The sequence below is a fragment of the Lepus europaeus genome, chromosome 13 (assembly GCF_033115175.1).
Source record: "Lepus europaeus isolate LE1 chromosome 13, mLepTim1.pri, whole genome shotgun sequence".
In the NCBI taxonomy this organism is placed as follows: Eukaryota; Metazoa; Chordata; class Mammalia; order Lagomorpha; family Leporidae; genus Lepus; species Lepus europaeus.
In genome coordinates this window covers 33,331,314-33,343,549 of record NC_084839.1, presented here as the reverse complement: position 1 = coordinate 33,343,549, position 12,236 = coordinate 33,331,314, and the positions used below count along the sequence as shown (strand labels likewise).

At 41.5% G+C, this 12,236-nt stretch overlaps 1 protein-coding gene across 1 annotated transcript in view; it reads left to right on the top strand.

Annotated features, from left to right (window-relative positions):
• STRN (striatin) overlaps positions 1-12,236 on the top strand; it is a 137,934-nt gene that overhangs the window by 40,763 nt on the left and 84,935 nt on the right. The window contains exon 2 of the mRNA XM_062209245.1: positions 9,476-9,579. Coding sequence (XP_062065229.1) covers positions 9,476-9,579 — 104 coding nt within the window. The remainder of the gene's footprint in view (positions 1-9,475; positions 9,580-12,236) is intronic.

Sequence of the window (12,236 nt, the reverse complement as noted above, 5' to 3'; positions counted from 1 at the left end):
TATCCATGTCTCCCACTTGGGGGCGGGTGCCCAAGTACTTGGGCCATCCTCTGCTGCTTTCACAGGCTTATCAGAGGGAGTTGGATTCGAAGTCTAACAGCCCAGTCAGCTCCCATTTGTGGTGCCAACATTGACAGTGGTGGCTTAACCTGCTGTGCCATAATGCTAACCCCTAGAACTGAGAATTTAAAATGTTTTAAAAACTGTGAAGAATAGAAACTTTCTTACTTAGGGTAATTAATTTTTCTTTGTACTCACATAAAATTAAATAGCTACACTCTTGCAAGATACTATACTTTGAAACAAAATTTAGTCTGTTTAAGTAACAAACTATAGTAGAACTTAAGAATCCTGTTTTTGTATCATCAATACAAGTTAAATGGTAAATACTTACTAAAAACTTAATAAATGCTGTGGAGTAATAGAATGCTTCTTCCCGTGGAGCCTTATAATCTGGATCGAATTGAGGTAAACTATAAGCACTTGAAAAATTAAATGAAAACAAGAAAATAATTATGTAATAGTCACAGTTAGATTAATTATAAGTGTTTAGCAGAGTGCCTGGTATGTAGTAAATTCTCCAAAGTGCTAATTTTCTTGCCTTTTGATTGAGCATTAGTGTAAGTCCCATAAAGTACCATAAAGTGGAAAAGTAATTGAGATTTTCTTTTTGTTTCTTTTAAATAGAACATAAGTGATCTTGGATTTCCAAGGAGGGATTACTGTGAGCTGACTAGGCACAGACTTGGACCTTGGTAAAATCTGAAAATGAAAGGGAATTTGAGGAAGTAATAGGGAGAAAGACAGAGCATAAGCCAAGGCATGAACTTGGGAAAATTCAGCCTTATCGGAAGACTGCGATAGGAGGGAAATAGGATGTGTATGTGTGTACCCATTGTGGAAACAGAACTAGAAGGAAGTTGGGAACAGATTGTGGATAGCCTTACTCCACTGGGGAGATTGGGCTCTATCTAGAACCTTATGATTTATAGGCTCATAATTTATACATAGAGAATGAATGCTTTAAATATAAAATTGTGTTGTCTCTTGAATATTTCTTTAGAAATTATATGCCTATCAAAAGATAGTTTTATTGGTTTAAAACATGTTTAGAACTCCAAAGGAGTTCTCTAACCATAAACAAAATCATATGTTATAGAAGACTTGCCATTACAGGGGTACTTTTTGAGAGCTTTACAAATTCTTTTATATATATATATATATATATATATATATTTTTTTTTTTTTTTGACGGGCAGAGTGGATAGTGAGAGCGAGAGAGACAGAGAGGAAGGTCTTCCTTTTTGCCGTTGGTTCACCCTCCTATGGCTGCTGCGGCCGGCGCATCTCACTGATCCGAAGCCAGGAGCCAGGTACTTCTCCTGGTTTCCCATGTGGGTGCAGGGCCCAAGCACTTGGGCCATCCTCCACTGCCTTCCCGGGCCATAGCAGAGAGCTGGCCTGGAAGAGGGGCAACCGGGATAGAATCTGGCGCCCTGACCAGGACTAGAACCTGGTGTGCCGGCGCCGCAAGGTGGAGGATTAGCCTGTTAAGCCACGGCGCCGGCCAAGGGTTTCCTATATAGGACAATTTGTAATCATACATTTAGGAATGGAGGGATTACTTTGTGAAAGGATACACCACTGACTTTTATAGCATTTCAGAAGTAGTGTTGTCGTCTTAGAAAGAGTTGCTTGCATTTTTTGGAAAAGAATTATAGATAAATGAATAAAAATGGTACAGAAATTTTGTTTATAAGGAAAATTTCAGGCAATTCACTAGTTTGTTAAAAGGTAAAGCCAGCTGTAAATACCAGTTTAAAATAACAGTTTTTAAGGTAAATAGGCATCTTGCTGTATTCTACTTGTATTTATTCATTCTCTTGCCTATAACTCTGTTTCTTGTTACATTGAAATATCATATGCTATTGGTATATTAAGCAATGAATGTTTCATCTGCATAATGAGCTCTGTTTTGTTTTGTCATTACTTTAGTCCCAGTGCCAGTGAATGTGCCTGGTACAAAGTAGGTATTCACTTAATGTTGCTAAGTGATGAATGTGAATATCTGTGTCATATGAATCCTTATTCATTAGTCTACACTGTCTTGTCTTTGTAGTTTTTTGTGGGCATATTTGTGCTGGTTTCGTACGCAAAGCAGATTAGAAGCACACTATGAGTAGGGATTAGGTTTTATTCGTCTACAGTCTTTATAGTCTTTTTTTTTTTTTTTTTTTTTTTTTTTAATAGGCAGAGTGGACAGTGAGAGAGAGAGAGAGAAAGGTCTTCCTTTGCTGTTGTTTCACCCTCTAATGGCTGCTGTGGCAGGTGCACCGCGCTGATCCGAAGGCAGGAGCCAGGTGCTTCTCCTGGTCTCCCATGTGGGTGCAGGGCCCAAGGACTTGGGCTGCCCTCCACTGCCTTCCCGGGCCACAGCAGAGAGCCAGACTGGAAGAGGGGCAACTGGGACAGAATCCGGCACCCCGACCGGGACTAGAACCTGGGGTGCCGGTGCCGCAGGCGGAGGATTAGGCTATTGAGCTGCTGCACCGGCCTATATAGTCTTTTATGTAGTCTATATATACATAGTCTATAGTCTGTTTTAGAGTAGTTTGAACCAGGGTGGACAGTAGGTATTTTCCAAATGTGATTGAACTGGAAAATTTCTCTATCAGAAGACTGCTAAAACCACAGTCATAAATAAAGAATTAGGAAAAAGAATTAAAAAGCTAGTATGTACTTATGTGTCAACTTAAGGGCCTTTGTAAGACTCCATGCTTCCATGCAGTAAATAGCTGGGTTCTGGGAGAGTTCCTGCTCCTGGCTCCTTAGTGGTATGTTTGCTTTATATTTGGCCTTCTGTGTCACAGGTGGTGTCAGTCAGTTAGTGGTTCTCCAAATGTGATCCCAGATCAGCAGCAGTTAACATCAGCTGAGTACTTGCTAGAAATGCACGTTCTTGAGCCCTGGTCCAGTCCTGCTAAATCAGAAACAGAGATACAAAGCAAATTATTGAAACTTCAATGTATGATATTTCTTTGCTTAAGTGACTTTTACTTTTCAAATATTTCTCTTACTGTTTGTGAGTTTGTTTTCAAATTCAGAGATGAGAACCTTAAATCAGTCAAGTTTGCTAGTCCTTCAGATTTTTTTTTTTTAATTTATTTGAAAGGCAGAGTTACAGAGAGAGAGAGAGAGATATCTTCTGTCTGCTGGTTCACTCCCCAAATGGTTGCAACAGCCAGGGCTAGGCCAGCACCCAGGAGCTTCTTTGGGTCTCCCACGTGGGTGCAGGGGCGGAAACACTTGGGCCATCTTCTATTACTTTCCCAGGCACATTCGCAGGGAGCTGGATCAGGAAGAGGAGCAGCTCTTAGTAAAGCATTTGAAATTTTCTTTGAGGGTAGGCACTTGGAATGCCTGCCCATATGCCGTAGTGTGTGAATCTAAGTCTTTACTTGGCTATTCCATTTTCCTGCTAATGGGCACACTGGGAGACAGCGTTTGATGGCTCTTGCCCAACAAAGCCGGAGGCCCAAATTGAGTTCCAGCCTCTTGATTTGAGTTTGGCCCAGTCCAGGCTGTTGTGAGCATTGGGGAGTGAACCACTGGTTGGGAGATCCCTGTTTCATCTCAGTCTCTGATGGAAGATATCTTTTGCTGTCTCTCCTTCTCTCTCTATTGGTTTGCATTTCAAATAAATTAACAAATCTAGAAAAATTTAATAAATTTTTTATATAAATTTTTCTTGTAAAGCTTATTCCAGTCATCATTTTTGTTATTGTGAATGAGATTTTCTTTTATTATATACTTTAAAACATTGGTTATTTTTATAGAGTCCAATGGGTTTTGGTTTAATTTTGTTTGTACACATTTTACTGAAATGCTCCTTTTATAAATAATATATAGGCTATTTTATGCATTTTCCTATTATCTCCTTGTGTCATTTGCAAATTTTACAAATAATAATGTTTCCTCATCTATTTTTATATTCATTTCTTAATTTCACTGGTCTTCACGTGCAAAGCAGTGTTAATGTTTGTGATAAAAATAGATATTCTTGTTTTGCCTCTTTGTTATATCTAGTTTCCTTATTAATATATGATGCTGGCTTTAGAGTTGAGATTGTTTGCATCTTATATTAAGGAGGTTAATACAGTGTTTGTTTCAAAATAAAAAAATAAAAATAAAACTGGAAAACCTAATTCTTAAACCAGCAGAAAAGTCCCTGGAACATTACAATGAAATTGTTTTTCATTTTTCTTTTTTTTTAAAGAATTATTTGTTAATTTGAAAGTCAGAGAGAGATTGATCTATCCACTGGTTACTCCCCAAATAGCTTTAACAGCCTGTAGCTAGGCCAGTCTGAAGCCAGGAGCCACAAGCTTTTCACAGGTCTCCTACATGGGTGCGAGGCCAAAGTACTTAGGGCTATCCTCTGCTGCTTTCACAGCCACATTCACAGGGAGCTGGATTAGAAGTAGAGCATCCAGGATTTGGACTGGTGCCCATATAGGATACTGGTGCTGCAGGCAGCAGTTTTACCTGCAATGCCGCAGCACCAGCCACAAAATTGTTTTTTTGGCAACCCGATTTCTCACCATCAAATACTTTAATGTTTACTTTTTTTTTTTTTATTTGAAAGGCAGGGTTACTTGGAGAGAGAGAAGAGACGCAGAGAGAAAGATCTTATATCCATTGGTTCACTCCCCAAATGGCCGCAACAACCAAAGCCAGGAGCCAGGAGATTCTTCTGGGTCTCCCACATGGGTGCAGGGGCCCAATCACTTGGGACATCTTCTGCTGCTTTCCCAGGCACATTAGCAGGGTAGTTGGATGGAAAGTGGAGCAGTCAGAACTCGAACCAGTGCCCCTATGGGATGCTGTCATCCTATGGGGTGCTGGCATCGCAGGTGGTGGCTTAACCCACCCCTGCATCACAACGCTAGCACCTTTAGTGTTTATTACTACTACTACTACTACTTCTTCTTCTTCTTTTTTTTTTTTTTTTTTTTTGACAGTCAGAGTTTGACAGTGAGAGAGAGAGAGACAGAGAGAAAAGTCTTCCTTCCGTTGGTTTACCCCTCAAATGGCCACGACGGTTGGCGTGCTGTGAATCTGAAGCCAGGAGCCAGGAGCTTCCTCCTGGTCTCCCATGCGGGTGCAGAGCCCAAGCACTTGGGCCATCCTCCACTGCCTTCCCGGGCCACAGCAGAGAGCTGGACTGGAAGGGGAGCAACCAGGACAGAACCAGCGCCCCAACTGGGACTAGAACCTGGGGTACCGGCGCCGCAGGTGGAGGATTAGCCTAGTGAGCCGTGGCGCCAGCCTAGTGTTTACTTCTTAAAGCAAGTTCTGTCCTATGTAACCACAGATAGTCATCAAAATCAGAAAATTAATACTGATGAATTACTACTGCTTAATCTTCACATCCCCTTCTTATTTTGCCAGTTGTCCTAATAGTGTCTTCTTATAGCCAGATATAGTTTGGATTTGTGCATTGCATTTGGGTGGTCTTCAAGTCTCTTTAGATTGGAACAGGTTTTTCTTTACTTTCATGAATACTTTTGAAGATTACAGGAAAGTTAATATCAAGTATCTCTCAAGTTGAATTTATCTGAGATTTGCTTATGATTGATTTCAGGTTATGCTTATTAGGCAGCAGTATCACACAGATAATCTGTGATCACAAAGGAATATCATAGATAGCCCCATTACTCATTTTTGTATGCCTTTCCCAGTCATCCCTATCATCTTTATAATCATTGTCTTTAACAGTTGATCTTCTCATTTTAGTAAATATTAATCCATTATGTGAGTTGATGGGAGGATAGGGCTGTGTTTGGTGGGTTGGAGATTGAGTCACAATAAAGAATTCAGGGTATTATTATATTTGAGGTTTCAGAATCATCTGAGAGCAATGATGGAAGCAAAAATAAAAAACTAGCCAAAGCATGTAGAGAGGACAGAACTCATCATTGAAATTATTATTTAATTATGTGATCATGTCATTGATTAAATTATTTATTGCATTAAAGCTGGAATTCCAGCCTAAAGCATTGTTTGGTCAAACAAGTTGTACTGTTATTTCCTTTAAACAAGAATTTTCTTTCCTTTTTGTTTCTTTTTTTCAATTTGAAGGACAGTGGTAGAGAGAACAAGAGGGCTTCCATATGTTGATTCACCCCCAAAATACTCATAATAGCTGAGCAGGAGCTAGAAGCCAAGAACTCAGTTCAGGCTCCCAACATAGGTGGCAGGGAACTGATTACTTGTGTGCCATTATTGCTGTCTCCCATGGACTGCATTAACAAGAAGATGCATTCAGGAGCCAGAATTGGATGATGAACTTAAGTAATACAGTGTGAGATGCAGGTACCTCAAGCTGCACCTTAACCCCTAGGCTAAATGCCTGCCCCAATATTTTCTTTTTTATTGGTTTTAAATGCATGACTCATTACTGTTTTGCTTAAGTAAAATACTTATAGCATTGCAGAATATATAATTTCAAAAGGTTTTATGGTCATTGAATTATAAATAGATGTTATAGATATTTGATGCCTGTTTTCTGTGTACACAAATTATTTTGAGACTACACAGTTATTTCAAGAGGATATACATAGTCCTTTTTTTTTTTTTTTTTTTTTTGGACAGGCAGAGTGGACAGTGAGAGAGAGAGAGATAGGGAGAAAGGTCTTCCTTTGCCGTTGGTTCACCCTCCAATGGCTGCCGCGGTAGGCGCGCTGCTGCCGGCGCACCGCGCTGATCCGATGGCAGGAGCCAGGGGCTTCTCCTGGTCTCCCATGGGGTGCAGGGCCCAAGCACTTGGGCCATCCTCCACTGCACTCCCTGGCCACAGCAGAGAGCTGGCCTGGAAGAGGGGCAACCGGGACAGAATCGGTGCCCCGACCGGGACTAGAACCTGGTGTGCCGGCGCCGCAAGGCGGAGGATTAGCCTAGTGAGCCGCGGCGCCAGCAATAGTCCTCTTTTGTTTGTAACAAATTTTTCTTGTCTTTGAAAATTTTTATTATTTTTTAAGCTTACCCTGAACTTAATTTTTTTTTTTTAAATTTTGTTTAGTTTTTAGGGAATACAAATTTCACAAGTACACCATTGGGAATATAGTTATTCTTCCCACCATACCTGCCCTCCCATGCACATTCCCACCCCTACTCTTCTTCCCTCTCCTTTTCCCAGTCCCATTCTCTATTAAGGTTCATTTTCAGTTAACTTTGTACACAGAAGACCAATTCTATACTAAGTAAAGATTTCAACAATATGCACAAACACACACACAAACTGTTTGAGAACTAGTTTTACAGTTCACTCTCATAACACAATGCATTGAGGACAGAGGTCATACATGGGGAGTAAGTACACAGTGACTCCTGTTGTTGATTTAACAATTAACACTCTTCTGTATGATGTCAGTGACCACCTGAGACTCTTGACATGAGCTGCCTAGGCTATGGAAGTCTTTTGAGTCCACAAATTCTATCAGTATTTAGACAATGTCATAAGCAAAGTGGAAGTTCTCTCTTCCCTTTAAAGAAAAGTATATCCTTCTTTGATGGCCACTTCTTTCTACTGGGGTCTCACTTGTAGAGATCCTTCATGTAGAACATTTTTTTGCCAGTGTCTTAGCTTTCCATGCCTGAAATGCTCTCACAGGCTTTTCAGCCAGACCAGGAAGCCTTAAGGGCTGATTCTGAGGTCAGAGTGTGTAACATAAATTTTAAGAGCTCATTGACATGAAACAAAAAAATACAGTATTTAGTTCTTGAAGTTTATAATGTGATGTTTACCTCACATTAGTGTACCTAGGTTTGGCTCCTGGCTCATACTCCTGACTCCCAACTTCCTGCTAATGTAGACCCTGGGAGGCTATGGTGATTGCTTAAGTAATTGAGTTCCTGCCATTCACATAGGAGAATTGGCTCCCAGCTTCACCCCAGCTCAGTCCTAGTCATTGAGAACATTTGGAGAGTGAACCAGCAGATGGAGTGGTGTGCCTGCTTTCTTGCTCTGGCTTGCGCATGCTCGCTCGCGCGCGCTCTCTCTCTCTCTCTCTTTCTCTCTCTTTCTCTCTCTTTCTCTCTTTCTCTTTCTCCCTCTTTCTCTCTTTCTCTTTCTCCCTCTCCCCCTCTCTCCCCTTCTCTCCCCCTCCCTTCCTTCTTCCATTCCTCCCCCCCCCCCCATCTCTGTCTCTCTTACTCTCAAATAAGTAAATCTTTTAAAAGTTTGGCAAAGTAGGTGTTATATTCATTGTGATACTGAAATAAGTAATAAATCTCATTCAAACTCAGATTAAGTTTAGTGGGGCACTCAATCTTAGTTGGACAATCCCCATGATTTCTTAGGGATATGGTAAGATTATCCTTAACTGTTAATTTCTTGTTTACGAAATAATATTGTTAACTATCTTCATGGGTTAATATATTAGAAATGGGCAGAGTGACATGCAGAATACTGAAATTGAGAAGCTATCCTTTGAGGGTCCTTAAATAGAGGTTCTCTCTGACTTTTAGAAGTACAGCTTTTTTTTTTTTTTGACAGGCAGAGTGGACAGTGAGAGAGACAGAGAGAAAGGTCTTCCTTTTGCCGTTGGTTCACCCTCCAATGGCCGCTGCGGTAGGTGCACTGCGGCCAGCGCACCGCGCTGATCCGATGGCAGGAGCCAGGTGCTTCTCCTGGTCTCCCATGGGGTGCAGGGCCCAAGCACTTGGGCCATCCTCCACTGCACTCCCTGGCCACAGCAGAGAGCTGGCCTGGAAGTGGGGCAACTGGGACAGGATCGGTGCCCCGACCGGGACTAGAACCTGGTGTGCCGGTGCCGCAAGGCGGAGGATTAGCCTAGTGAGCCGCGGCGCCGGCCTAGAAGTACAACTTTTAAGGAACTAATAATGTGTGTATTATAGTTTGAATTTCTTAATGAAAAATATTTAAATTCTAAATCTGTTTTTGATTATTTGAAACTACAGCTTTTTTTTTTTTTCTTAATTTTTGACAGAGTGGATAGTGAGAGAGAGAGAGAGACAGAGAGAAAGGTCTTCCTTTGCCGTTGGTTCACCCTCCAATGGCCGCCGCGGCTGGTGCTCTGCGGCCAGCGCACCGCGCTGATCCGATGGCAGGAGCCAGGTGCTTCTCCTGGTCTCCCATGGGGTGCAGGGCCCAAGCACTTGGGCCATCCTCCACTGCACTCCCTGGCCACAGCAGAGAGCTGGCCTGGAAGAGGGGCAACCGGGACAGAATAATTTGTTTCATAGTCAAGTGTAGAGTTTTAGTAATTCTTTGGGGTGAGAGGCAAGAATGGGCCGAAAACCATTGTCTGATTTTCCTTTCTCCCACTTTTACTTTCTTTTCTCCTGCGTATTACATCGCCTAAAAGGGGGTGGTAAAAGAATGGGAATTAAAAAGAGGGAGCTGTTTATCGTGTGGTCTAATCTGAGTTTTGTCTTTTTCTCCTCTACTTAGGCCCAGATTGCCTTTCTTCAGGGAGAAAGAAAAGGCCAAGAAAATTTGAAAAAGGATCTTGTGAGGAGGATCAAAATGCTGGAGTATGCACTGAAACAGGAAAGGTAATGTAGCAAAATGTAGGAGAGCATTCTTTTAAAGGTCAGATCTTAAAGTTAATCTCAAATTCCAATACTTTTTGCTCCTGAGTTCAGAAGTATCTGTAGCAAACAGTTTTATGAATGGTTGTTGTTATTAATTTTGTTATGAATAATGTAGTAACAGTGATCCATAAACTGACTTACATGATTTTTAAAATTTTAGCAAATTTTCTCTCTATCCTATCTTTCCTTAAGAAACAAGTAATTCCCGAACTGTTGATATCCATTTCTTTTTGGAATTGAAATAGTTTTTGAATTGTAAAAGAAACTTCTGTAATGCTTACTCCCTTTTTCTGTCATTAATTATTAATCAGTTTGATATATTTTCTTAAGTAAAAAGTTACTCTGGCACATTGTGTTAAAAATCTTATAGTCTTCTAAAAAGGTATTTTGTTTCTTTGCTATCAGCTTATTCCTATCTGTCCAGAAGATAATCTTTTTTTTTTTTTTTTTTTGGACAGGCAGAGTGGATAGTGAGAGAGAGACAGAGAGAAAGGTCTTCCTTTTTGCCGTTGGTTCACCCTCCAATGGCCGCTGCGGCCGGCGCATCGCGCTGATCCGAAGCCAGGAGCCAGGTGCTTCTTCTGGTCTCCCATGCAGGTGCAGGGCCCAAGGACTTGGGCCATCCTCCACTGCCTTCCCGGGCCATAGCAGAGAGCTGGCCTGGAAGAGGGGCAACCGGGATAGAATCCAGTGCCCTGACCAGGATTAGAACCCGGTGTGCCGGCGCCGTAAGGCGGAGGATTAGCCTGTTAAGCCACGGCGCCGGCCCAGAAGATAATCTTACCTTTTGTATTTGGTAGTGTTTAAGATACTCAAGTAGGTAAATTTGGGTCCCAGATAAAGGAAAAGAAGTCATGGATATGAGTTCTGGAAGTTATTTGAATTAAGAGATATTCGTTGTGTTTTTTTATCAGCAGTTTGAGGCAGTTCATTGTTTACCCGAGTATCTGATAGGTAATATTGGAATTCTCTGTGTTGCTACCCTTCTGCTTTTTGCTGATCACTTTTTGTCCTTTTTTGAGAAACTGTTAAATGGGCTGTTTACAAAACTGCCAGAAAATAGTATTTAGCAGGTGCTATTTATGAATATCATAGTAGGTAAAGCTTTGTTAGAACTTGTTTTCGCCTTCATTTAGGATTTTTTGTTGTTGTTGTTGTTCTTTTTTTATGCGACAGAAAGAGAGAGGTGGCGGCAAAGTGAGAAAGTGAGTGTGCACATGTGCTCCCTGGTTGCTGGACATTGTCCAAATGCCCACCATGATGGGCTGGACCAAACCAAAGCTGTGAGCTCAGAACTCAATCCATGTCTCCCATGTGGGTGGTAGGAACTCAGTTACTTGAACCATCACTGCTGTCTCCCAGAGCCATCACCAGTGTCTTCCTGACATTGGAGTCTGGAGGCAGAGCCAAGTACTGAACTCAGGTACTCTGATGTGGGATTTAGACTCCTCTTTTTTTTTTTTTTTAATATTTGTTTATTTGAAATGCAGAGTTAAAGAGAGAGAGACAGAAACAGAGACAAAGAGATATTCCATCCGCTAGTTCACTTCCCAAATGGCTGTAATGGCTAGAGCTTGGCCATTCTGAAGCCAGGAGCCAGGTGCTTCTTCAGGGTGTCCCACATAGGTGCAGGGGCCCAAGCACATGGGCCATCTTCTGCTTCTTTCTCAGGCACATAAACAGAGCTGGGTTGGAAGTGGAGTGGCTAGGACTCAAACCGGTGCCCATACGGGATGCCACCACCACAAGCAGTGGCTTTACCTACTATGCCATAGAACTGGCCCTGGGATTTTAGACTCTTATCTGGTATTTTAACCACTTCACTAAGTGCCTGCCCGTACCTGAGATCTTTAGATGGCATAGGAAATTGAAAATAGATTAATCTCTTAGTGAAAAACAGGTGTTTTTTTCAGACCTCAAGAGTTTGATTAAAAGCTGTGTTGGGGAGATGGAAAGAAAAGCTTAAAAGTACATAATCTAGTGATATTTGACATTTTAAACTGCCTCTCTATAAGCTTAACCAAAGACAGAGAGCAATAGCATAATAGCAACTGTTTATTGAAGTGCTACTGTGTATCAGGCTTTGAGCCTTGAAGACTGAGTAATTTGCACAGAAAATCAGAGATGGTTGAGCTGAGATTCAGAGCCCTCAGAGTTTTCTGGTTTCTGAAGCCTGTACTCTTGACTCAGTACATGTTGCTATCTTGTACATAGTAAAATTCTAATACACAAGTACTAAAGTAACCAGGGGTGTGTGTGTGTGCGTGTGTATCCAGACTTGTTAACCACAAAAGTATAGTGCAATGTGATAGTGCTGTGGTAGAAATCTATTTAGGGTGCATTGGGGTCACAACAAAGAGTGGTTATTACCATCTGGACGATGGAAATACAAAGGAGGGTATAGTTAAAGGAAGTGGGGCTGGAACAGCATCATAAAAATAAGGTGTTGGCCAGTCAGGCATGGTGCAGGAAGTAGAGAGGACTTGCTTGCTTGACATGGAACAAAGCAGTTTAGTGTGTTTTGAAATTTGTAATTGTTGTGTATGGAGAGTAGGATGTTGTGATTTGATGACGCATAAAGGTAGGGGAGGGCAAAAGTCAGGTTATAGAGAGTCCAC